This window comes from Rhipicephalus microplus, chromosome 2, assembly GCF_043290135.1.
Source record: "Rhipicephalus microplus isolate Deutch F79 chromosome 2, USDA_Rmic, whole genome shotgun sequence".
Lineage (NCBI taxonomy): Eukaryota > Metazoa > Arthropoda > Arachnida > Ixodida > Ixodidae > Rhipicephalus > Rhipicephalus microplus.
The window spans coordinates 249,786,630-249,814,334 of record NC_134701.1 but is presented as its reverse complement, the minus strand read 5'-3'; the positions used below and the strand labels follow the sequence as shown (position 1 = coordinate 249,814,334).

The window sequence follows — 27,705 nt, the reverse complement described above, 5'->3', positions numbered from 1 at the left end:
CATGTTGTATCCGCACTCGTGTTTTCTATAATCCGTGAAGACCCCGAACCCTTATCACGTCATTTGGACTTTCTATTGGCGTGAACCTTATGTCATAAGGATTCAGTGGCAATTATTTCTTTAGAGTGGGCTGGGGAACATCCCAGTAAAATGTCGCATCGCTGCAATCTGGTGCGTGAAACTCCACAGCAGACTAACTCTATAACGCAGGCTTTATATCGGGAAAGGAATCACGTCAATATGAGCAATAAATCGTTATAGAACAGCAAAAATAAAACAACAACCAGGCGTCACAATGAGACTTGCGTAACGAATGGGTGGTCGAATCTTCCAATCCAACGCAAAAACTTCAGGCATTATTCTTCAATGTCATCTGCCACAGCATCAAAAAAGTGTACAAAATTCTCCCACAACTTAATTTTTTTTTCTCCGGTATGAGCGACATGGCACAAAGCAGGCGATTTAAGATCTGTCATCGAACAGGCTTCTCCGAAAAATAACGAAGGGTGGTATAGCGAACGCCTCCCTACTACAGAACAAATATGCTGATTTACGACATAGTGGGTACCCTGCAAGTGTGCTTGTAGGCCCTGCAAAGCCCTGCAGGGCCACTCTGGCCCTGCAAGGCCGCTCTGGCAGCTCTGGCCCTGCAAAGAAGGCCCTGCAAGGCCGCTCTTGTAGCTTTCGTTGTAACTGTGCTGCGCGTTCCGCGTAGGGCTGGCTATTCTTTTTTTAACTGTTCCGAAAAGCGTCACCGTCGCACGCGCATACATTCCTTGGAAGGGAAACTCGTCACTCACTCTTGGCGCTTCGGTGAAGGTGGGCGCATCGCCGAGCGCCCGGCTGTAGTGTACAGTCAACGTCGGCGAAGAACGGAAATGTGCGTCCTCCTACTAGCATTGGGCCTTCTGGTACTCGGCTCGAACCTCGGATGCGAGGCTTCTTTCTTCGGGAAAAAAGGTGAGTGTGGTGACCAAAATACACCATCACTGTATCAATTCTTTTGGGGTCTATTTTTTGTCGTACTTCTGTTTGATATCCGAGCGTTAACCGATGTGTCCGCGATTAAATGATTAAAAGATACACGTGCGTAACGGTCAAAGCAAAGTAAAATTAACGGAACAGTGTTATCGGCTCTCTGTGTGGACAGGACATTAGAAGACTTCAGTTAAACCGTACTCGGCTGTTGAATATTTTTTTTTCACATTTTTTCCCTTTATGTAGTGGAGGTAGATACGTATTTTTTCTTTCAATGGTGTTTCGAAGTTAAGAAACTGCTCCGTGTACTCTATGCGATGAAAATGTGTACAACGGTAAATAATTAATGTCTCATATGTCGCTCATCTCTGTCGTTAGTGTATATTACAGAACTTTCAATGAGGTTAGTGTCGGTGCTTGCACATCAAGATGCTGTTGGCTTACTGCAGCGATCTGCGAAAACGGCATGAGTCGATTTATCTTTCATTTCACAAAGAAGTGTTGCTCTAGGAAAGCGAATAGACGGTAAAGAGAGGAGCACAATTTTCTGTTACATTTTGTCATGTGTTATCGCAGTTTCCAGAGGTTTTTCACAACTAATGCCGAAGCAGTACGTCTTCGGTACAAAAGCTTCACTATAGTTGGAAATGAAACTAATAGAAAGCGTTCAAGACTGATTGTTTTATAAGTCTATAGGAGATCGCTTTCACGGCGACTTAACGAAGCCTGTTAAGCTAATGCTGTTAGCTCTACCATATGATAATAAGTACCTTTCACACTTTGAACAATAAAAAAAAAATAACGCCATCCTTCCTATCTGTCTCAACGTGGGAGCGGCACGCTACGTGCTAGTTCAGGCCCCGACGGACCTAAATAAAGTTTTTCGATACCATACCATATCCCGCTAAAGGTAACCATGTGCGGATGCGAAGCAGTGGGAAGATGGTGAACGGCACCCACTGAAACTCGTCTACGTCACCTCAGGCAGGTGCACCAACATTCAGAACCTCTGACTAACGCTGCCGGTGACCGCTGCGTTAGTCAGCGGTTCTGAATGTTAAACGAAACGCTTGCAAAAAGCAACCATACACATAATGCATCGAAACAAAGAACATTGAACAATGAATTCCCGTGTTCATGTTTGCAGCTATGAATATACGCATCGAAAATGTACGTGCCGCACCCCTGTGCTCGCGCTAAGAACTTCGTGTTGGTTCGTATGTCTATACAGAATATGGAACACATTAACGTTATATAAATAAGTAATGAAATGCTGTTTGTACTGTCTTCACAAGGATGTGGTGCATTTCGCAATGAAAACGCTCTAAACGTTATTGACCATTTTTACTGAAGACTTCAGTAGGCCGCACATTTGTGCAACTCCAAACAATCATCATCATCATCATCATCATCATCATCATCATCATCAGCCTGACTACGTCCACTGCAGGACAATGGCCTCTCCCATGTTACGCCAGTTAACCCGGTCCTGTGCTTGCGGCTGCCAATTTATACCCGCAAACTTCTTATTCTCATCTGCCCACCTAACCTTCTGTCTCCCTCTAACCCGCTTCCCTTCTCTGGCAATCCAGTTTGTTACACTTAATGACCAGCGGTTATCCTGTCTACGCGCTACATGCCCGGCCCATGTCCATTTCCTCTTCTTGATTTCAGCTATGATATTATTAACCACCGTTTGTTCCCTAATCCACTCTGCTCTCTTTCTGTCTCTTAAGGTTACACCTACCATTTTTGTTTCCATTGCTCGCTGCATCGTCCTCAATTTAAGCTGAACTCTCTTTGTGAGTCTCCACGTTTCTGCTCCGTAGCTAAGTATCGGCAAGATACAGCTGTTATATACCTTCCTCTTGAGGGATAGTGGCAATCTACCTGTCATAATTTGAAAGTGCTTGCCAAATGTGCTCCACCTCATTCCTATTCTTCTAGTTATTTCAATCTCGTGGTTCGGCTCTGCGGTTATTACCTGCCGTCAGTAGACATAGTCCTTTACAACTTGAAGTGCACTATTACCTATCTCGAAGCGCTGCTCTTCTTCGAGGTTGTTGTACATTCCTTTCGTTTTCTGGAGATTAATTTTAAGACCCACCTTTCTGCTCTCCTTGTCTAACTCCATAATCATGAGTTGCAATTCGTCCCCTGAGTTACTCAGCAATGCAATGTCGTCGGCGAAGCGCAGGTTACTAAGGTACTCTCCATTAACTCTTATCCCTAACTGTTCCCATTCTATAGGCTTCTGAAAACCTCCTGTAAGCACGCGGTAAATAGCATTGGGAAGATTGTGTCCCCCTGCCTTACACCCTTCTTGATTGGAATTCTGTTGCTTTCTTTATGAAGCACTATGGTAGCGGTTGATCCCCTGTAGATTTCTTCCAGAATGTTTACATATACTTCATCTACGCCCTGATTTCGCAGTGTCTGCATGACGGCTGATATTTCAACTGAATCAAACGCCTTCTCGTAATCTATGAAGGCTGTGTGTGGTGGTTGGTTATGTTCTGAGCATTTCTCTATTACCTGATTGATAGTATGAATGTGGTCGATTGTCGAGTAGCCTGTTCGAAATCCTGCTTGTTCCTTTGGTTGATTGAATTCTAATGTTTTCTTTACTCTGTTACCAATTACTTTTGTAAACAGCTTGTATACTACAGAGAGCAAGCTGATCGACCTGTAATTCTTCAAGTCCTTGTCATCTCCTTTCTTATGTATTAAGATGATGTTAACGTTCTTCCAAGACTCTGGTACTCTTCCCGTCAGGACAATCGTCATATTACTGCATAATTATGCGGGTAGTCTGAAAAAAACATCGATTCCATAAAAGCTCTACTCGCACCACGCCTGGGCCTGTCTGGGGAAACAAAAGGCGAGTATCTGTGTCACGTCATGCTCATCGGCACTGGGCTGTGGACAATTCTTCATGCGGGCAGTGCAACGAGGTCAGTGCCTTACTAATAGCCCCCAGGGTCCGGGCTTCGTGCAAGGGAGTTGCATGCCGAAGACCCAGTGCATAGAGCCGATACTGCATGGCATCACCCACCTCAAGCTTCTAGAAATCTTTGGGTACGAACTGTCCATGCCCATCGTGTGCTGCCCACAAACGGACAGTGGCAGATCAAGAAAGGGGGGCGGTTAAGAGAGATCTCCCCCCTCCCCAAAGCCTGTCGGCCCCTCCTTCTCTTCTCTTTAGTGCTTGCCGCCCACCTGATGTCCCCAATCAGGACAAACGAGCGGTGCGACCTTGACCACACATTAACAGTATTTATGCTACGATAGAGTTGTTGTACTTGTAGAAACAAGAAATTAACCTATTGGGTGTTACATCAAGTGACCCCCCCCCCCCCCCTCTAAAAAGAGTGGCTGGATCCACCCCTGTATATGGGACATTCCACGCCTGGATCAGAAGGGAAGGAATCAGGTGCACGTGTGCCACTCTGGCGCACAATGTGCGCAGCTTCCACTGAAGTCGCTAGACTGCTGTGACATCACTGCGCGAGCCTATGACGTTAATGTGCATGGAGGAAGGAAAAATTAGGAAAGAGCAAAGCGCAACGAGATAGAAGCAAGAAAAATTATGGCAACTTCGCACACCAAGCCTGAAGGAAGAGCGAAGTTATGTGGCCTTTCTTGCTATAGGTGTGAATGTTTGTCCGTCCGCCGGGACCATACCCAGATGCTTCTTCGGGGAAGAGAAGGTGGGAGGGGGGCCCCTTTCTTGTTTTGGGGAGAGCAGCTTCTTAAAATGGTGATTTTCAGCTCTCTATGCCACGGTGAAAAAAAATCGAAGCAAGGAGGGGGTGGGTGGGGGCACGGGTCTGGTGTGTCACTCCCTGGCTACGCCCCAGCCGTCCCTGTCCGTGTCTGTGACGGGGAGATGCGTGGACGCGAGGCACAAAACAAGGTTTAGCAATAGACTAAAATCAGTCGTAATTGTGGCAGAACATTACAAAACAACAACAAGCACAAACCCTTTATACTATTCGGTGTCTCCAACGTCGACAGTATGGGCCTTAAGACCTATAGCTATGCCAACTCGTCATCATTGACTTCGCGGAGATGCGTGTATTTTTTCCCCTCAGTTAAAAGCACGAGACATAGAGTGGTTTCGCAATAGGGTACGCAAAACTTTGTGTTAGCTTATGACGCATGCGCAGTGGTGACAAAACGCTAACCTAATGAACTCCCACGTTAACGTATGAAAATAGAGTATCGTATACTCAAGCAATGCTCACAACGCTAACGCTTAGAACGCTATTCTAAAGCTGCCTATTGTGCTAAGTGGTACGTAGCAGCATACAAGACAGCGTAGCCAAAATTGTGCAGTCTTATATGATGCCAAATAAAACAAGCAAACGTTACGATTTGCTATATATCATATCACCGCTAGTTGAGTAGAATAAAATGACTGAGTTTACAGCGGAAGCTTTGAACAGAGAGAGAGAGAAGAAGCGGGCGAGTTGATGGAGGTGTAATATGTGGCAAAATATAAGCCGAAACTGTTCAATGAAATGCAGCCCGGCTAAGCACTTATTGTGTCGTATGTTCATTTCAGTTGGGCCGTTTGACCCCCACAGAGGCATTCCTGGCGTGCATTCTTCTGGCGTGCTCTTCCTGACACACCGACATCCAGGATACAACTTTGGAGTGCAACATGGTAAACCTGTCTTCCATGTAAATCTCTGGCCCTTCGTTTCCATAAACTGCAGTGAGTAGACTGATATCGTCTCTGTGTTACGACTTAACGGCATGCCGGCATGCGCTGATTCGAAGCAGTCATACAGATTGTGAAAAGTGAACAATTTACTTTGCCAAGTTACGTTTTAGAAGTCCTCAATAACTTCTTTATTGAGGTGAGCGTTCAGAATTTCCCGTCTCTCTTTCTCTGATAAGGCAAGCCTGATTGGTGGCTAGAAATATTACAAAGGCTTTTGAAGTGCATTGTAGCCACAAACAATTCAATTTCTCGTCATTATATGTCGTTGTGAGCGTGTCACGTGGTTTTTGAAGAAAAAAACATTTTCAATACACCACCGTTTAATTGACTTGCTGCTAAGTCCCGCTGAACAAGTAGCTGGCAAGGTCAATGCTTTTGTTTCACTTGGCAAATAAGCTTTCTGGACGCTATATACTTTGAAAACTACCCGAAACACGCCGAATGCCTCTTGCGCAACGACACTAAGGTGGTAGCCCTTGTCGTGGCGTTATTTGCTATAAGTAAAGTAGAAAGCTCAACGAGCGTACGATACAGGTAAAAAGAAATGAATTATAGATAAAGATACTGCAATTCACCTGAGTGCCAACACTGAGGGCGTTAGCTTTATTATTCATTTGGGCTGCCTTCCAAACATCAGTGCCTTGCTCTTATCAGTTGCGCTGTCAGAGTCGAAGGACAATACTAGGTCGTTCTCTTCAGAATAGCCGCTATTTGCGTCCTTTCACTGAAAATGGACAAGGAGTTACACACGAGGCATTCAGTATCTGTCTAATACCAATATTGGGAGTGACACAATTGGACTTCCAGAAAAATAGTAACTAGCTGTTTCAGTTATTGTGCTGGCTATAGAGTAGTTTTGTCCCAGCTCAAACGAAAAATCTAGTGTACACAATGCCAATGGAGAATGGTCCGACTCGTCACAATGCAATCAAAAGTGAAGCGGTATACATAACTTCCTGTGTGAGACTTGAACTCGGCTTAAGCTGCTAAGCACACGTTAAAAATTGGGTACTATGGTCACTGCGCACTAATCACTCAAGTGTGTACGACGTCTGAGAGCAGAATCACGTGGCGAATTTTCGGAGCGCAACGTGCTATGTCTTTTCACAACATGTCTGTAAGACTCCCAACCACCCTTTTTCTCAAACATTATCAACGCCGTCCGTTTGCTATGCGAACAAATCAACCATGTCCAAAGCATATTTGTAGAGTGACTTTGTGCCCGATTACGTCACAGGCCCTTACGTTCCTGCGATACCTGTAGGGCTCCCTCCAAGGCTTCTTGCAAGGCTGCCTTTACCACATGGTGGCAGCTTCGGATTACGGATCAATCGCCAAGGATATATGCCAGGTATGCACATGCGAGCTTGTCTCATCAGACCGGTTGACGAGTGGGCTTGTGTGTCATTTCCTTCCTGGTCAATGCAACTTTTATTTGCTGCTGTCGCAGTTCCAAGGCCGCACGTTCCTTACCAGCCCTCGACGCATCATGGTTATGGCGGCTGGCGATATCTCAATAGGCTGTGCCCCTACCTTCCAGGTATGTGCTAATGTTTTCTGTGTGCATGTTCTTATTGCTCGTTAAATAAGTTTACTCATCTAACGAACAACGTAAGAGAGTGGGTAAGAAATACAAGATCTCGAGCTAAAACAAGAACAAAAAGGAAGATCTCTGCCCGCGTGCAACCAAAAGAGCATGAACGTTAAGGTGCCAGTGATGCTAAAGATGAGCTCCCTTGGAACAGTGCGCAGCACGTTTTAAAATGCAACAAAGTCCTTCCAAGTACAATGCAACTAACAGCCGCAGAAAAACACTTAAAAAAGTTCTTGTTACAAGAGCAGGGTGCCGGAAGCTGCAGAAGAGAGCATAAAAACTTATACGACACGTTTCTCCCCAAGTACATAACCGTAGCCCAGAAGTATCAATATGTTTGCCGCGTTCATTCCAAACGCGAACACAACATTCACTGCGTTCTCACAAGGTCCTGCCGTATTATGCGATGACTGGAACTCCTTGGGATGCACAGTGCGCTTCGTTGGGGCCCTTTTCCATTCCCAGAGTTCGCTAAAACTGCTGCTTGGGCGAGTTAATTCTTGATTGATACAGATATAGACCAGCATGTGCGTATAGACCAGTGTGGGTATAGATATAGACCAGCATGTGCGTATAGACCAGTGTGGGTATAGATATAGACCAGTATGTGCGTATAGACCAGTGTGTGCGTATAGACCAGTGTGGGTATAGATATAGACCAGCGTGCGTGCGTGCGTGTGTGTGCGTGTGTGTGTGTGTGTGTGTGTGTGTGTGTGTGTGTGTGTGTGTGTGTGTGTGTGTGTGTGTGTGTGTGTGTGTGTGTGTGTGTGTGTGTGTGTGTGTGTGTGTGTGTGTGTGTGTGTGTGTGTGTGTGTGTGTGTGTGTGTGTGTGTGTGTGTGTGTGTGTGTGTGTGTGTGTGTGTGTGTGTGTGTGTGTGTGTGTGTGTGTGTGTGTGTGTGTGTGTGTGTGTGTGTGTGTGTGTGTGTGTGTGTGTGTGTGTGTGTGTGTGTGTGTGTGTGTGTGTGTGTGTGTGTGTGTGTGTGTGTGTGTGTGTGTGTGTGTGTGTGTGTGTGTGTGTGTGTGTGTGTGTGTGTGTGTGTGTGTGTGTGTGTGTGTGTGTGTGTGTGTGTGTGTGTGTGTGTGTGTGTGTGTGTGTGTGTGTGTGTGTGTGTGTGTGTGTGTGTGTGTGTGTGTGTGTGGAGTTCCTCTTCAGTGGTGTTGGGAAATATATCTTCCCACACATATATCTTGCACTCGGAAATATATCTTGCCCGATGTTATAAAGCACATTGTTCTCAGCTACCTGAGAGACATTCTTGCAACACACCAGTTCTGTGGCCCTACCAGGTTGCACAGGCCGGAACACGCATCTTCGTCATGTTGTTCGCTTCGCAACAGCTTCATCAACCCTTTAAAACACACTCTCAGATCTCACGAATTCAAACTACGACATTTTTATGAGGCACCATATATCGTTGGTCTCTGCAATACTATTGCCCAGATGAGCTTTTTTAACGCGCATTCAGTGAATAGCGCGATAGTATTTCTCGCACTCGATCGCCCTTCGTCGTAATGGGACCGTCGTGGATGAGATCCAAACATCGACTACGTGTTATATCAATAGCTCAACGCCATGGGCACTAACCTAGGGAAGTGGTCCTTTAATATCCTAACTGTACCAAAGAGAAACATTTTAACGGCAAAGTTGCTCCAGTCAACTCTTCGCCGTCCATTGGCGTAGTTCGGGCATGTGATGCACAGAAGCCGCACTCGAAACGCTGCACCCATGAATTCGCGTTTTTTGGCCGACTGCGCGTGTGGAATGGGCCACATCTGCACTGCATCGCTTTTGTAGCGTTCTAGCGTGGTAGCGAATTGCGCATATTGTCACTCCATGGCTTATGATAGAGTGTAAAAGAAAGAGCGATGACACAACACTTATTTTTTTTTTGTTGAAAAGACTATACAGCAAAACATAGGAATGGTTTGAAGGACATGTAAAAGAAGAAAGTGAAAAATGAAAGAAAGAGGAAGATGATAAGCAGAGGAAGTGTCCGGTTTGCTAGCCTGCACTCGGGAAGGGGGAAATGGGATCTAAAAGAATTAAAGACAAGAACAGCGTATACGAAGGCAATAGCTTGACGAATAGGGGCATCAGCTTCACTGTTTCGATGGTTTTTATGGAGTAGAGCAGGATACGCTTTTAACATTTTAATTAATTAAATTTCATGTATCTACCCAACAATGGCATTCACTGTGATGTATACACCTGTTACCTGTGGCTTTCACAGGCCACTCGTTCCCTGTAGGGCTCGTGATTGCTTATTTCGTAACCATGCACGCAGGCGCGGGACCCCAGCAGTCACCCTGTGGCTCTAAACATATTCGCTCGATAAACTAAAATGAAACGTGCAAACTATTTCAAGAGAACTAGTCGTCACTAAACACATACGTATAAACTCGAATACCTATTAGAAAGGCTAAATGTTGAAAGGTTTATGACTATTCATATATAAAAGCGTCACATTCGAGTTCTTGGAAAAACCTGATCACTGCTTAAAAACAAACTTGCTGCTTTCTATCGCTCACAACTCAACCACGGTTGTGTACCGGTGCCAAATGGTGGGGAGAGCTTTACTAATGTAGTCGACGGAAAAAGAGTGGCTTTCACCGTACAGCCATCATAGGCAAACGCCGTGTGATTTTACGAGCTCATTTTGGCCGAATGTTGCACAACCTATAGCACCGATTTCAACTTCCACAGGCCTACGCAGACGTGGTGTAATGTGTTGCCGAATACCATCTCTCGTGCTGTTTACAGGTCCACTTGTTCCCCACGAACCGGTGATTCCATCGAGACCAACGAATCTGCCAGGACCAGTGGTTCCGTCAAAACCGTTGGTTTCATCAGGACCAGCGGTTGCGCGTACGCCAGTCAGCAAGCCAGGTGAATGGCCAGCACCGGGGGGTGGCAGCGATACTCCACCTAATAAGCCGGGTACAGTCCACGGGACTTAGTTGAAGAGCGGCTTACAATATCTATGCTATCGTATGAGATCTTTTTGTTTGTTTTACCTGCGCAGTTCACTGTCTTGGAATACACTGAAAGGTGTTTAACCATTCGAGAACCTTTCTTTATATCTTAAAGCATGCCATTACAATGGTTCCATCCTGTCGCGGAGATCAGGTAGTCATAGTCCTATAGACCGCTAACCCGAAGGTCGCAGTATCAAACCCTGGCCACGGCGGCTGCGCATTTTGTTGGCGGCGAAACGCTAGACACATGTGTGCTTAAATTCAGGTGCACATTTAAAAAAACAAATGATCCAAGTCCTTCGTGCTTTTCACTACAGCGTCCCTTAGATTTATATTGTTCTTTTTTTTGGGAAAGGGGGGGGGGTGCGTAAAGACCTCACCAATTACTGCCAACTCTCACTAGTACGAACGTCGGTTTGACAAATATTTCGAACAAGTAAATTTCTGAAAATCCCAGCGGTTTTATTATGCGTTCTATGCAAAGATATCTGACTTTAATGAACTTCTGAAATGAATATTTCAGTTGAACGAACTTGATCCGCTGACACGGGCTCATTTTTTGAATCAATGAAGTTTTGCGCTATGCAGCACTGACGTAGCTGATCCCTGCCGCCTCTATATCGCTCATCCATCGGTGACAACGCAATATATCGCTTGTGCATTCAGTGCCACCGAGACAAAGCGGCCTTACGGAAAACGAAATTAAAGGCACATGTGCGCACACCTGCGCATCGCTATCACATTAAGAAATTTATTTCAGTGTTCCTCTGAAACCGAAACCAGAGATGTGCGCCGAAGTTGCAATGGCTGAGGCAGGTTCAAATCCTGTGATATTATCCGAGGCTGCAGGGTATTGAAAATCTGCGAAACTTCGTGCCACAGGCAGTGCACCGAAACCTAGATTCTCTGGACAACTTGGTCTCTTCTTGGATTTTAAGGAGGCAGTCCAAATGAACAATACATATTTTCAAAATTACGTGTATTACACACCACTGGCTTGATTTATGCGCTGCCCAATGCTGTTTCATATTCTAGCGAATAATTAATTTAGCAAACTTTCATGTATTTTTGGACCCCTGGAACTCACTCAACTCAGAGTTCACTGCGATACGCGTACAGTGGCTTCAAACATACTTTCTCGATAAATAAAAACATTAAACATACAGACTGACCACAACAAAACGTGGTGGCGAAACACTTAAAACTTCAAATTGAAATTGAAAATTGAAATTGAAATTTATTCCGCAACAACAAAATACATGTTACGAGGAGGGCAGGTAAAAGCTGTGAGAACAGCTTGAGAAGCCCTGACCCCCTAGTACACAGGGTAGCACAGAAAGACGTGCGGCTAAGGACAACCAAAATAATAGTGTTTCACAATGTGCACAAAAAAAAAGAAACAATGAAAGATTACAATGAAAGATCACCGAGGTAGTCGCTAGATCACATTATTATATAAACACTAATCGCAATTTTTTTGGTGATATGCTAGATATATCAATGTTATGTTCCCTAATTATGCGGTTTAGAAGTGTAGGCAGTTGAAACTTTAACATTTGATTTCCGTATTTCGTTCTACATTTTGATATGTGCCACACTTCAGGTTGACGTACATTATAAGCAGGAAAATTTTTCTCTAACCTGGCTATTCTAGCAATCGTATCATTATTTTTCAATAAACCGAACTTATATAAACGGCTTAGTTTATAATCATATATTGATGCAACCTGAATGATGTAGTGTTTTTTAAACAATTCTGCTGTGTGGCTGCGATGTGGTAATTTAGAGGCAAGACGCAAAGCTTTCTTTTGCAAGATGGTAAGTTTGCAAACGTTTACAGTTGTCGTTGTGGACCATACAAGAAAGGCATAATTCAATAATGAAGAAAACAACGAGTTATATATGAGCATGTTTACAGAAACAGGAAAATAGTAGCAATGACGGCGCATGACGCCGATTATACGAGATAGTTTAGTAATAATATGGTTCACGTGATCATCCCATGTCATGTTTTGTGAAAAATACACGCCTAATGATTTAAAACTTTTGACGACTTCAATTTCTAAATTATTTAACGAAATGATGGGAAACTGAACTTGTGTGTGGCGGGGGTGAAATAAAACAGCTTTTGTTTTTTTTATGTTTAGTTTTAGAGAGTTTTCTTGGGCCCATGTGTTAATTTTAGACAGTGCGTTATTCGCTCGGCTACCTAGATCGCTGCTACATCTGCTTGAAAAAAACAAACTTGTGTCGTCAGCATATATAATGTAATGGGCAGATTCATCAATACGAACTATCTCATTAACGTAAAGTATAAAGAGAAACGGTCCCAAAATGCTTCCCTGCGGGACGCCTGTTTTAATGGATTTTGTTGCGGAATGTTTGCCTTGAATTACGACGAATTGAGTTCGGTGTTGCAAGTATGAAGTGATTAATTTGTGTGCAACGCCTCTTATACCGTAATGGTCCAACTTTTGTAGGAGAATTTTATGATTAATGAGGTCAAAGGCTTTTGAGAAATCAAGAAAAAGACCGAGTACCATATTTCGGGATTCAAAATTCTCTAGAATGTATTCTTTTTGTGCCAGTAGCGCGAGCTCAGTAGATTTATTTTTCCGGAAGCCATACTGCGCTGAAGTAATCAAGTTGAACTTGTCAGTAAAAGAGTTCAAACGTTTCAAAATTATTTTTTCCAGACCCTTAGAGAATACAGGTAGAATCGATATAGGGCGGTAGTTGGACATGTCATTTCTGGGACCCTTTTTATAGATAACTGTCACTTTTGCTATCTGCATGTTTCGCGGGAAATGTCCTGTGGACAAACATATGTTAAAAATGTAGGCAAGACAGGGTGCTAGTATGTCAATAACATACTTAACAGGTTTCATCTGAATATTGTCCGCGTCAGTGGCTTTGCTATTACTGAGTGTCAAAAATGTCGCTACTAATTCACTCTCTGAAATTGGCTCTAGAAATATTGTTTGGTTATTTCGAATATTCATATATTTTAAAGAAGTACTACTGGTTGTAGGGCCGCCAACTGACAAAAAGAAGTCGTTAAATGCATCAGCTAAATCAGGCCCTTGAATTTCTGTACCATCTTTCACAATTTTGGTTAATTCCTCCGGTGGATTATTAAGCGTACTGTTAATTGCCTTCCAAACGTTTTCTGTACGCCCTTGCGTTGAGTTAAACAGGTTCGAATAATATAGTTTCTTTTCATCACGAAGGCGTTTGGTGACAAAGTTTCGGTGCTTTTTAAATGCTTTGAGGGCTTCAGGGGACTTACTCACAATAAATGCCTTGAACAATTGGTCCCGCTTTCTTATAAGCTTAAGGCATTCTTTATTTACCCAAGGTTTCCGACTTTTTTTAAATGTTTTAAATGACTTTAGGGGAAAACATTGAAGGTATATTTCGGTGAACTTGTTCATAAATAAATCGTATGCCAAATTAGCGGCACTCGCTGCGAACACATTGCTCCAGTCGGTTCTGCCTAAGCGCTCTCTAAAGAGGGTTAGTGTTTCAGGATTTATAAGTCTATAGGAAAATTCTGCACGCACTTGTTTGGGTACGTTATTGAGTTGGTTAACAAACATAAATATAGGCATGTGGTCACTAATATTGTGAATCAAAGTGCCAGCCGTAACAAGGGAAGTATCAAAGTTTGTTATAAAAAGATCTAAGAGTGTTGATGACTGTGAAGTGATTCGCGTAGGAGCCGTTATAACATTTTGACAATAATGCGAGCTTAACATTGATTCAAGTTCTAATTTAACACTGCTCTCAGCTAACATGTTGATGTTGAGGTCACCACCTAAAATCAAGGCATATTTTTTTTCACTCACAAATTCTAACAGTGAGTCTAAAAAAGAAAAAAACAAACGGACATTATTTGATGGAGGGCGGTAACATACACAAAACACTGATGTACCACATCTAACAGTGAGTATTTCATATAGAGGAGAAATGCAGGAGAATTCAGACATCAATTCACAGTCTATTTTACTTGAGATTAGCATAGCTACGCCACCACCCCTTTTGCCTGTGCGGTTCATGTAGTATGATTTATAAGTTGGAAACGTAAATACATCATCTTCCGAAGCAAACCACGTTTCCGAAAACATCACAACGTCAAAATTTACTTGTGCTTCACTAAAAAAATATTCGAGCTCATCCTGTTTATTCCTTCCCGATCTAAGGTTGAAATGAACGCAACTGAGGCTTTTTTCACAACAAGTGTCATACAAGTTTTTAAGATTAATAAGGTCTATAGGTGCGGTTAAGGGAAACATGTTAAGACGAGTATCAAAAGAATATCAGGAAGTAAACAATGCAATGCGGGGTAACAGTATCACAGCTTATCAAGGTCACCCAAACGACGAATGACAACCGCGCTATCACCCTCTCTTTTCCTAACGAGAATCTTGCCGTTGCAGTGCCATGAAAAACGATAGCCATTGTTCTGTGCCCAGTCTTTTGCGTTGCGCAGCAGCTCTCTGTTTTGCTGGGTCATGTTTTCAGTGATCGAAACATTCGAAGCATCTCTTAGGGCTTTCCGCCTTCCTAGCCACTTATCACGAATTGATTGCTGGGCAAATCGAACTATAATTCCGGGTGTTTTGTTTGGCTTTGCCGGAAGTCTGTGGATAGCGGCGATGTCATTCCCAGTCAGCTCTGGCAGGTTAGCAATCTTGGCCACATCATTCAACTTACACAGCAAATTCTCGTCTGGCGTAACCCGGATGCCGTGAACTTCTATGTTTAGTCTCCGACTACGAAACTCGAGATCATTTACCGTAGCTTTCAGTTGTTGAATATCACTTGAGGTGCAGTCCGCCTCTAATTTCCCAACGCGTCTGTTTAAGCTACTAATGTCCTTTTCCTGCTTAGCTTGACAGTTCAAGATGTCATCGTACTTTTGTGACAACAGCTGGATTGAGACCTTAATCTCACCAACCTGAGCCGGCAGCCCTGCTAAAGCATCAAGCCTCCTAGTTATATCTGCCAGGCAAATGGTTAACTCAGAGTCCATGCTAGTTTTCTCCCCACTTTTCGCTTTAGATGAACGGCAAGCAGCACATCGCCATGCCCTGCGACCGCTCTCTCCTTTAGTCTTAAATGTCGTCTCCGACCAGCCAGAACAACTGCCAACATGGTAAGAGGACTCACATTCGTTGCACTTCAGGACACGCCCATCACAGGGGAGGGGCTCATCACAAGACTGGCACGTGCTTGTCATGGTACGTTGTCCAGGCATTCACAGTAGCACTCAGTTCGCACTCAATTCGGGAGCATTCAATTAGGAAAAAGGCACATTATGCACAGAGAACTCAGCAAAGCACTGAAACACGGTGGCAACGGCGGTGGCGGTAAGGCGGTATTGAGAAATAAGCGAATTTACCAACCTGGGTAAGCAAAAAGAGCTGATTAGGCGAACGTCCTTTCACCGCCGCCGCCGCCACCCGTGTGTCCAGGTACGATGTCGACGCCGGAAACACGTAAACACTTCCGCAGGCTCAGTGACGTCAAGATGTGATTCCGTAGCCACGGCAACCGTTTTCAGGTAGTCTGGGTAAGCAAAAAGAGCTGATTAGGCGAACGTCCTTTCACCGCCGCCGCCGCCACCCGTGTGTCCAGGTACGATGTCGACGCCGGAAACACGTAAACACTTCCGCAGGCTCAGTGACGTCAAGATGTGATTCCGTAGCCACGGCAACCGTTTTCAGGTAGTCTGGGTAAGCAAAAAGAGCTGATTAGGCGAACGTCCTTTCACCGCCGCCGCCGCCACCCGTGTGTGCCACTTCGATCAAACTGTTGTGAACCACTTTTAGTGCACCACTACGTGCACTCTGGCCTTTTTGGAAAATGACTACTAAGTAAAAATTAAGGCTAGCTCTTGAAAGGTTTAACATTTTCATATATTGAAACGTCACATTCGACCTCATAGAAAACACGTCATCATTGCCTAAGAACGAACTCCACACTTTCTATCACTCACACCTTCAACACAGTGATATAACGTTACACGGAGGAAGGGAGTGGGTGACTAATACAGTTGACATAGAAGAGCACTGCTTTCGCCTTGCAGTCGTCTTAGAGAAACGCGTAATAGTTCATTTCGGGCGAAGATGGCACAATGTTGGGCCAACTTGATCCGCGATAGGTCTATATGTAGGAGGGGCGTATTGTGTTGCCAAATACCGTCTCTTGTACTGTGTCTAGGTCCCTTTGTTTCGCCCGAACCGGTAATTCCATCGACACCATCGAATCCACCAGGATCAGTGGTAACCTTGAAACCGTTGGTTCCATCGGGATCAACCGTTCCGCCAGTGCCAGTCAATAAGCCAGGTAAGCGATCGGAAGGAGGCAGAAATTCTTGAGGCAATATGCAGGGTATAGTGCACTGGGCCTGGTTAAAGGGCGACTTACAATATCTATCCTACTCTACGGGGCGTTTTGTTCTAACTACTTGTCAGGCCCAAATACTGCAGTGTTCTGAGAAGGTGCCTTGCAAGTCGAAAACTTTAATAAACTATATAGACTAAGTAACTGTATAGTTATTCCTTTTTTTTCTCATTTGCTCACCGATGGCAACGCAGTTATATGGTTGTCTTTTTATGTGAAGCGACGCACAGCAGTGCCAAGTGGTTGCTAAGCAACGCGCACTGACGTACAGGCGTTGTTTCTAGTCTACGCGATACGGGAAAACGAAAAGCCAGACAGCTTGGCTGTTAAAAGCGGACACCCTTCTATTATAGTTGAGAGGTCTGTCTTGTAAGAGTTGATGTGAAATCGTTTTGCTCTCTATTTCTGTTCCTTTGCGTAGGGGAGGGGCCCGATGGCAGCGCGCCATGTGGCGACGAGTGTGACCCCGGGATCAACACCATCATCCACTAACTCAAGCCGAGCAGAAGAAAAATGAAAACAAAAACTGCACTGGCCTACCTTCTGAGGGACCGTCGCATGCTGTGACATCACCCCACGTTGATTGCTGGGCAGAGCTTTTTTTTTCTTTTTTTATTCCCTCACGCCCCATCTAGAAGGTGCGCCTCGACGAAGCTTAAGAGCACAATATTACCGCATCCCCACTAGTGTGAATCATAAATAGTGGAGAAGCACCGGGTATCGTACCTGTATGTCACCGTGCGTCACCCGAGCGTCGTCACTACGAATGTAAACTGAGTGACATAAAGTACATAAAGTGTGTACATGTATACTAATGTATTCATTTATTTACTCTTTAATGCTTTCCTATTTCAATCCTCTTGATATACTTCGTATATCGTCTTGAGTTCCGGATTCCGTTTACCATTTAATACTACTGTTTTGTGGTCTGTAAAATGAAGAGCCAATAGTTCTCCGAGTGAATCTCATCTAAAGGTGGCAAAGACTATGCATGTTCCTCGGGTGGTTCTTTTTTGTTTATAAAATAAACAACGTCTCCTGCCACCAAGCGCCAGGTGACGTGGAGGGTTCAACATAAAGGACACTTTCAGCACGCTGCTCAAACACAAGATGCAATTACTTGTCAGGTTGTCAGTTCGCGCCTGTGCTGTGTCAACCAGTGCGTTCTTTTCGAGCGCCCTTCATTGTGCTTAAACTGTGCGCTGCAAGTTCGGAGCTGCGTCTCGTTTTGTGTGTAACCTTTCCGATTTCTCAATATCGCATTTATTTCTTCGCCTTCGCGGCGCAACTATGACACTTTTTTTTAGAGGCGAAGCTTCTTATAGCGGCACCCGTTCATCCCTCGTAGCCATTGTAGTATGTGACAAGTAAAACATTTTGACCTCCAAGGTGGTGCCGGTGAGAGATTTCTTCTGTGCGTTGTTGAACAATAGAAAATAGTGCTCAACGTACATGCCAATAGCTGCTAATAGGGAATGAGAGACAGGAGCATTCGGCTTTTAGTTAACGCGCACGCTGCGATCCGCATTAGCAGCCATTGGCATGTACATTGAGCACTATCTGACAGAAAAAGGTTGCTACGTTATACTCGCTGGGCGTAACCTCCTTGGTTTTAGAAAGGTTTAGCGAGCGTTGGGCCGCAGGGCCATGAATACAGTGAACTAGGATGTACCATGGACTCCAGGTGGTTAAAGGTGGGAAGTTGACCCGAAGCGCAAGCCGTAAGAAAGTGCGCGTGCGCCACCTCTCGTTTAGTCCTTGGAATGTCCGCTGGATGGCGGTGCTTCTATGTGGGGAATTATGATGCAAAGATGCCAGATGGTGGTACTTGGAGTGTTGAATAGATGGACGAACGGACACACAGACGGATGCAGGAACGGACGCAGGGGCAGATGCATGGACGAACGCAGGGACGGACGCACGAACAGTCGCACGCACGGACGGTCGGATGGACGCATGGACGGTCACACAGACGGACGCATGGACGGACGGAAGCAAGAACGAATGGACGGACGAATACTTCGCCCCACTCACCATCATTCACTCCATGGATATGCTGTCATTTTTTTTGTCTATGACACTGGCTCTGTACAGGATGTAAAAGTAGTTGGCAAGAACCGATGCAGTGAGCACAGAATTGTAAGAGCTCAAACTCACATAGATTAAAAAAAAAAGCAAAGGTATAAACTGATACGCAAAAAGCTAAATAATGTGCTGGCGATAAAAGGGAAAGTACAGGTGTTCAGAGTTTCGTTTCGGAATAGATTCGCGGCTCTAAACGAGGTAACCGATGTTAGTGTTGACAGAATGAGCGATAATCTTACTAGTATAATCAAAGAGTGTGTAAAGGAAGTTAGAGGTACAGTCACTATACAGGACACTGTCAAATTATCGAAGGACATGAAAAAGTCTCATTAAGAGACGACAAACCAAGAAAACCTCAAGTGCGACCGATTGAATAGAGCTATAGCTTTCGAAGTTAATCGATATGCGTAAGGTAGCCGACATCAGAAGGTATACACTGGAGAGAATCAAGCAGTCTGTAAGAAGCGGCAGAAGCCTAGAAGCTGCGAAGGCAAACTTGTGCATAGGCAAAACTCGGATGTATGCATTAAGGGACAAGAAAGAGAAGGTCATAAGCAATATGGATAGGATAGGATGGATAGGAAGTGGCGGAAATTTTCTACAGAGAGCTGTACAGAAGCAGAAACAACCAGAATTATACCGCGAGAAGCAATAATATCCCAGAGGAATTCAACATATTACCAATAACGACAGGGCAAGTAGTGAAAGCCCTAGAAGGAATGCAAAGAGGCAAAGCCACTGGTAAGGATAAGGTAACAATTGACCTCCTGAAAGGTAGCGGAGATGTTGTGTTAGAAAAACTGGCCACCTTATATACGAAGTGCCTCTTGATGGGAAGGGCACCATAATCTTAGAAGAACACCATGGTGGAAACCAAAACTTGTTTGAAAATGTTCTGTATGTTAAGCTGAAATGTCGTTTATTATATGTACAACTCTGCCTCCTGCCCGTACATTTATGCACGTTATAGTTGCATAAATGCACACTAGCTAAGAATGCAGGTGTTTATAACAAACTTTATTTTACTGTATTTTATTTAATAAAGTACAAAGTTTCAAGTCCAAAAGTTCAATGTCCACACGACAGCCGAGCCCCCTAAAGTGCTTAGCACTTGAAATGACATTCTAGTACTTGTTTATACCAGTGGTTGAAGTCATCCCTGAGCACACAACATTGACGGGGCAAGTGCAAAGCTGGTCTCTGTTACGACCACCACTTGTCATTTACGAACACACACGAAGAGCATCATGGTAAGTGATAGGACAACCTGTGTAATGAGTGCGGCAATATGTAACGCAAACACAGAAGTCGGGGCGCGATTATTGACGAGTCAACCTACAGGAGAGTCTACTTCGACCTCCGCTGATTGGCTGGAGCTGGGCGAGATGCACGCCCGCTGTTTCCGGTCTATGTAGTCAATAGCGCCATGACGTCACAACTCTCTGTTTCTTTCGAGTAATTCAAGGTGTACCGTGAAAGTAACAGTCCACTATATAGACCTATCGGGAATCGTGACTACGTTGTAACAGAAGGAACATCCGTCGTCTGAGGAACATAAATTCGGTAGCTTTAGTGCATACTCATCGAGAAAGGTGCCGCCAAACAAATCTGTGAAAACATCAACTACTTTGCAGGAGCGCATAAAAGAAAAAAATTCCGCATCTCTAGATGCGGAATTGTGATATCGATATGTCATCCGATTCATTTTTATATTAACTGAGGCATTTTGGCACTCGTGTCAAACATAAGCCTTTTTTTTATTTTTACTGAGAAAACAGTATATGGCTAGGAGAAATAAAAAACCTCGTTCGGCATCGGTGTCATGCTCTGTCTCCATTGGCTGTACTATCAGTTGCGTCGTTCTCGGCATCGTACACAAGCAAGCGCAATTGGATGCGTTGTGAGTGACGTCATCCATTCCGTCGCAGCCGTGGCGCCGAGCACACGCGCAGCAGTATCTACTGGAAACTGCCGCATGGGTAGGCCACGGACAACTCTAGAAGTGCGCCTACTGTGCATGGAAACGTGAAAGAACTCTCATTCGCCGGGTTGATGGTGCAGTCCGGGCACAAAAACATACCCGTCGGGCCGAGTGTCGGCAGCAACTGTGTATTGATGATCCGGCAGCCTTCCAAGCCGTGCTATATCGCGAACGGGAATGCAAGCGCCGGTGGCGGGTGGATCCTGCAAACCATGCCGCCGAGTTATCTCGCGATGTCAAACGCTTGCAACGACGCCGCGCCGAACAAGTGGCTGTGCGGGCAGAACAGCGTCAACGTGATGATTCCGAGAGATCTTTCGGCGGAAGTTACCTCGGCGGCACTATGGCTTCGGTTGCGCCATCTGTGACCGCCTGTGCTTTTAGAGTAACCACTGTGATTGACGCATTGGGAACGCATTTACCCGCGTATTACACTATTCCATGACCGTGATCATATGAGTCACAATGAGCAGCATGTGAAATAAACACTGTGGTAAACCCAAGACAAACGTCTGTATATAACCTCATTAAGAATTAGCTGCGAACATGTAACCAATTATTGTGAAAGGCTTCCATGCAGCGTCGGGTTGAGACGACATCTGTTGGACCCAGTGGTAAACACCAGGGTCGGACTTTTCAGCTTTCGCTGGTTGACCATTTATACGGTGTACTTCGGTAATGATATCTTTTTTGTTCTATCCTGAACAAGATACAACAAAAATGACAAACGCCCTTTCGTCACTGCGTCAAAGAAACAATATTTAAGCGAAAAAAAAAAAAACTGGCCTTCAGTACAAATGCTGCTGACCAAACTCTGATGCTCATGGTACAGTTCTGCTGCCGAGCTGGTGCTCAGGTGCCCCAATGCAGGCGCATGCGTGTACTCGTCGTCAAAGCACTGCTGCTCGCAGCTTCAATGTGCTCTAGAGGCCCCACGAAGCGTCCTTCACACAAACTCCAGCCACAGTTGATTTGATTCATGATCGATGTGGGGGGTTTAACGTCCCAAAACCACCATATGACTATGAGAGACACCGTATAGTGGAGGTCTCCGGAAATTTCGACCACCTGGGGTTCTCTAACGTGCACCCAAACCTGAGCATGCAGGCCTACAGCATTTACACCTCCATCAGTAATGCAGCCGCCACAGGCGGGATTCGATCCCGTGACCTGCGGGTCAGCAGCCGAATACCTTAGCCACTAGACCACCGCGGCGGGGCAAACACAGTTGCTCGTCAACCACGCTGGATGGCCCTTATATAGCCATGTCACACGAGCGAGCGCGCATGCTAGCTGATTCAATTGGTGCGCATGTGTCACGCTTATTTTGCTGCTTCATTAGTAAAAAAAAAATGATGCGAAATTTCGGCAATCCGAACAGGGGATAGATATTGTAATAAAGCGTTGTCATTATTTTGGTAACAGGCGAACGAAATTCAGTAACTCTTGCACGTGTGGCTTCAGCTTCCCAAACTACGCATCAATCAAGATAGATATGTGGGGTTTAACGTCCCAAAACGACCATATGATTATTAGCGACGCCTTATAGGGCTCCGGAAATGCACCCGGTGTTCTCTAACGTGCACCCTAACCTTAGCACACGGGCCTAAAGCATTTTGGCCTCCGTCGAAAACGCAGCCGCCACAGACGGGATTCGATCCCGCGACCTGCGGGTCAGCAGCCGAGTACCTTAGCCACTAGACCACCGCGGCGGGACTACGCATCAATCAAGTAAAGTTACGCAATTATGTGTTGACATAAAATGTGTTCGTGCCTTTTTTCAATTTTTTACACCCTTTATATTTAATTGAACGCTTCATTCGTTGCGTCGACCCGGGGAGCTTTCACTTTCATATTTTACGCAGACATTCCATTCGTGCGTGCCCGCCGCTTTTAGTGTGTGCATGTAGAAGTTTTTTAGCACGCCTTCAACGTGAAATTTAGGGCGTATGTAAGTGCAAACGCGCTCAAAATGTCAGAACAACTACGAAAAGGGCGCAAGGCGTGTTGCGCTGCTTTCTGGTGCGGCAACTCGGAACACAAATCCGCTTCCCAGCGGACGACAGGTAAGCACACTTCTTATTCGGTCGTTATGAAGAAGCAAGCGCTATCAAAAAAAAAAAAAAAATCAAAGGGCGAACCAAAAAAAAAAAAAACCTTTAGCTGTTGCTTTACCCTGAATTTTTAGGGTTCCTACTTTCGACTCTTACCCCTTTGTAAAACCCAAAAGTGCGACTGTCGTACACTTTTTTTTTCTTTTTTTTAAGTAAGCGCATATCTATGCTGTCTACACTTCCTGCTATAAATCTATAAGGAGGCGTTGGTTTAACCACCGATAAAATACTCTTCACAACTGTATTCATATATGTAGTGAAACAAAAGGAAATGCCGGAAGATAAGCGTGCATACTTACCAGTGGCGGTCATTTCGTAAACGCAGTGCCTACTATGTGGTTTATAATAGAGACTAGGCCATCCAGACCAGAGGATAATTCCCAGCTTTTTTTTTGTATGTAAACAGGACTCTAATATAATGTTCAACTTTGTTTGGTGGTCCACACTAAACCGACTCGTGCTGTGATCTGTGGTCGGCGCAGAAAATACCGGGCCCAAACAAACCACCCCTTTTGACGACGGTATTCTCTCACAAATCACGAGATTGTAGTAAGGTTTTTTACGTGGTTTGGTCCACAGAGTAGGCATTGCGCTCCCCTTCGTTTACGACAGCTTCTCCGGCTAGTACGCAGATTCGCTTGCCTTTTGTGAATGGGTCCGAACAAAGAAGGTCATGTGCGGACCTAGGGTTATAGGGCAAGGAACGTTGAAGACACGCATGCGTGAATAATTTGAAAAGCGAAGGCGAAGCCCACCTTTGACATTACTGTTCCCAGATATGCGATTATTAATATCAGACGCAAATAAACTTGTTGTTGCGAATTGCAGCTGCAAAAAGTAGGCGCATAACGGTAACAAGTGACAGGTGTTACAAGATTTCGTGGACTCGATCAATCGTGTACGCAATACTAAAGTCACTTTCACCGCACTACTTTTATGACACGTGATAACTTGCAGTGGAATATGTACTGGAGCCTCAAATTTAGAACAAAATTTCTGAATGAACATTTTTGCAAATCACTCGAAAAATATTGGTAACGGCACCGCTGAAAAAAAAAACAATAACAATATAAAACAATAACAATATAAAATTTTATAGCCTTGAACCATCGAATGCGAAACGCCTAAGTTGTTTTTGCCGCAACACATTTGTGTCACGCAAAAAAGTCCACTAAAATTGGCGAGAACCTAGTTGTCACTGAGAACAACACACTTTGTCTCTGTTAAGTAGGCGTGTGCCTACTTAACAGAGACACTAACTCTAAAATTCGCACACGCCTACTTAACAGAGACAAAGTGTGCGAATTTTAGAGTTTCAAATTATAATCAAATGCTACCTAATCGAATGGTTCTGTTTGACTTTCGAATACACCCTATTCTAGGTTTCGAATAATTCCACAAGGCGAATATCTAAAATAAGAAAAAAATTAATGGCACAATTCAGTTAGGGTGGAATAAATAAAACAAACGCTAGTCTCGTGAAAACAAATCTCTCATTAAAACATTCACCAGATATCCTGGTTAGAAAGCGAGCGAATATTTACTTTAATGAATATTATGTCATTTCCGCCTGCAGAAAAAAAAACACGGGTGGAAAATGTCAAGCCCTTCGTGTCCGAAATGATGGCACGGACTTCCCGCGTAGTTCACTTGCCCATGTCGTAGGCAACGCGAAACCTCTCAACCCTGGTCCTCGAAAGCCCCAACAGTTGGCTTCACGTTTCAAAATTTGTTCACGCTGCGCAATTGCCACAGCTGCACCACCATGCATGGAGCTGCGCTTAATCCATGTATCGCCAAAGTTGCTTGTGATGCCTCGTCATCCCTGGTACAAAGATGCCAAGTTAGCTCATGTCTTCAACTGCAGAGGGCACCGTAACATCACGGTGAGATAGTCTGAACCCAGGTCATGTGCGAAACCTCGTGTTTCTATATGATAACTTGTAGCCTTTCGGTACCACTCACCGCGTTATGTACTCGAGGACATGAGCAGATTTCATTACTTTGTTCTTTCTTTCAGTTTTCAACAAAATCTTTTCTATTCGATATCCGATAAGCTATATTCAGTAGTTTCGGCCACTAAACTTCACAATAACTTCTGCCCAGTTTCCGGGAATGTTTTAAATGCGAAACTTTCGTTATCAAACTTCCGCGACATAAAGCACTATCTATCTATCTATCTATCTATCTATCTATCTATCTATCTATCTATCTATCTATCTATCTATCTATCTATCTATCTATCTATCTATCTATCTATCTATCTATCTATCTATCTATCTATCTATCCGCCTACAACATTGTGCTCTCCAGGCCGTTTCAGTAATTGATGTACACCAATATTCGCATGACATAACACGCGTGTATGATAAACCTAAATGACAGGTCACAACGTCAAAATCGGGATATCCATGTCATGAACAGCGTTGTGTACATGCTACGGTTTTGGTGCTCTTGCGAGCGTTTCGTTCCCGTGATACATGCCGAATTCACACAGCATGACCTGACTGTATCACGAACGTAAGTGACAGGCCCTAACGTGCATAGCATGAGGGGCATGTCATGTACAGCCTGATGTACAGGACAAGGTTTCGTGACAGGTCCTAACGTGCATATCATGACACGCACGTAATGTAGAGAAAATATACCCTAAAATGGGTATGACAAGGCATTTCTGTATGAAGAACATAAATTATAGGTGCTAATAGGAAAATAGCATAGCTAAGTAAGCTGGCGCACGACACGACACTCCAGAAGTGACAGTCATCACAGTTTGCACATCATCGACTATATTCTCTCGACCCATCTCTACGACTGCGGCTACCCTTTGGTTTTCTAGGGAGGAAGGTACAGTGTTTTGCCGTATGCGTCTGGGCGTAGCCTTCACTAATGCCTACTCATTTAAGATAGGAATGGCCGACAGCGCGGAGTGCAACGACTGCGACGTCGATGAGGCTATTGGACACATCATATGTTACCACCCGGCATACACAAACGAGAGGCTTCACCTGCGCAGTGTTTTAAATCAACTGGACAGAAGTGATTTCACTGTCGGGAAAGTATTGGGACCATGGCACTGCCCATCCAATTTCCGAAAGGCACCTAAAGCACTGTTGCATTTTCTCAGACACCAGCCTGTTTCATCGTTTGTGATGGTGAAACTGTTACGCATCGGCCCAGTCAGTGACCCTTTTCCCTCCTCCTCTATACATTTCCTTCCCCCTCTCCACTTCCCCAGTGCAAGGTAGCCTATTGGGGCTCAGCCCTGGTTAAACTTTCTGCCTTTCTCATTGTGTTCTCTCTCTCATGACATGCGTGTCATATAGTGCGCGATTTATATGCCAGTATGTGATGCTCATAGTGCGCTCGTGCCCCACCGCGGTGGTCTAGCGGCTAAGGTACTCGGCTGCTGACCTGCGGGTCGTGGGATCGAATCCCGGCTGCGGCGGCTGCATTTCCAATGGAGACAGAAATGTCGTAGACCCGTGTGCTCAGATTTGGGTGCACGTTAAAGAACCCCAAGTGGTAGAAATTTCCGGAGCCTTCTACTTCGGCGTCTCTCATAATCATATGCTGGTTTTGGGACGTTAAACCCCACATATCAATCAATCAATCAATGGTGCGCTCACGTACGCTACGGTAGTCACACGTTTGTTATTTCGTGACGTGCGTGTATGAGTAAGTGGAAGTTGGAAACATAAAAAAAGCGTGATATGCATGTCATTTATGACATGACTTACGTGCCACGTTCACGGTGCGCGGGCGGCCGTTTGGCTAGCTTCACGTGTTGAAAATTTTTTAATGTGTTACGCAATTATATGATGAACATAAATAACCAGTCAGAACATGGAAATTATGACATGTATGTCACGTAAGGCTTGACTTGCATGTCATGCGCATGGTGTGGTCGCGTCCTTTTGGCTGAATTGAAAAGTACCTAATTCGATGTTGTATGACGTGACATTACGACGAACACGAATGGCGGAAAGTAACATTAAAATCATGGCATGCATGTCATGTGCACGATCACTGATATGACACGCTCATGATGCGCTAACGGCGATTTGACATCTAAAGAATCTGGTATTGCGTGACGTCACTGTACAAAGAACATAAATGACAGATGGCAACATCAAAATCACCAGGTGCCAGTCATGTGCTACATGACTTGCATGCCACGCTCATGGTGCGGTCGTAGTCGTTTTGCTAGCGCGACATGTAACTAATTTGGTGTTGCATGAAGTGAATAGATGACGATCATAATTGAGAGGTAATAAAATCAAAATCTTGTTATGCATATTACAACATGACATGCCACACTCATGACACGGTCACGGCCGGCTCGGTGGCTTGATATACACCAAAATCGGCATTGCAAGACATGGCTGTATTGCGAACATATATGACAAGTGGTAGCTTGAAAATAGCGGCATGAGCGTCACGTACTGCATGAGTCGCATGCCACGCTCATGGTGCATTCGTGGCCGTCTCAGCTTGATACACAGCAAAAGTTGTATGCGCTCAACGCGACTGCATAACATAAATGGCAGGTGGTAGCACTAACATTTTGACACGATTGTGATGTACGTCATCACTCACAAGCGACGCTTATGTTGAACTCGCGGCGGTTTCGCTTGCTTCATGCGCAACAAAGTTAGTATTGCGTGACACGACTGTATGATGAACGCAAACGGCAAGTGTTAACGTGGAAATAACGAAATTCACGTGCTTTACGACAACATTTTCATGCCATGTTCATGGTGTGCTCACGGCTGTCTCCCTAGTTTGAGATACTTCAAAGTTGTAATTGTGTAGCGCGACGGTACGACGAGCAAAAAT

General features: G+C 44.6%; 1 protein-coding gene across 4 annotated transcripts; it reads left to right on the top strand.

Moving 5' to 3' along the window:
* Positions 1-805: 805 nt before the first annotated feature.
* On the top strand, positions 806-17,497 carry LOC119169295 (uncharacterized). 4 transcript variants are annotated; one of them, XM_075879157.1, is made up of 7 exons: positions 806-960; positions 5,546-5,647; positions 6,972-7,058; positions 7,158-7,247; positions 10,064-10,240; positions 16,504-16,629; positions 17,108-17,497. In XM_075879157.1, exons 1-7 carry the CDS (start codon positions 879-881, stop codon positions 17,176-17,178), a joined length of 735 nt encoding a protein of 244 aa, XP_075735272.1. In that variant the 5' UTR covers positions 806-878; the 3' UTR covers positions 17,179-17,497. The 4 variants fall into 4 exon arrangements, with proteins under 4 accessions (XP_075735272.1, XP_075735282.1, XP_075735264.1 ...); XM_075879167.1 differs by having other exon boundaries at positions 6,945-7,058; positions 10,064-10,189; XM_075879149.1 differs by having other exon boundaries at positions 6,945-7,058.
* The last annotated feature ends 10,208 nt before the right edge of the window (positions 17,498-27,705 follow it).

Excerpts from the sequence above, each read along its gene's own strand:
- LOC119169295 (XM_075879149.1), top strand. The coding sequence starts at position 879 with ATGTGCGTCCTCCTACTAGCATTGGGCCTTCTGGTACTCGGCTCGAAC. Across the intron at positions 7,248-10,063 it reads GCTGTGCCCCTACCTTCCAG|GTCCACTTGTTCCCCACGAA; the intron begins GTATGTGCTAAT and ends TGCTGTTTACAG. Across the intron at positions 16,630-17,107 it reads AGTGCCAGTCAATAAGCCAG|GGGAGGGGCCCGATGGCAGC; the intron begins GTAAGCGATCGG and ends TCCTTTGCGTAG.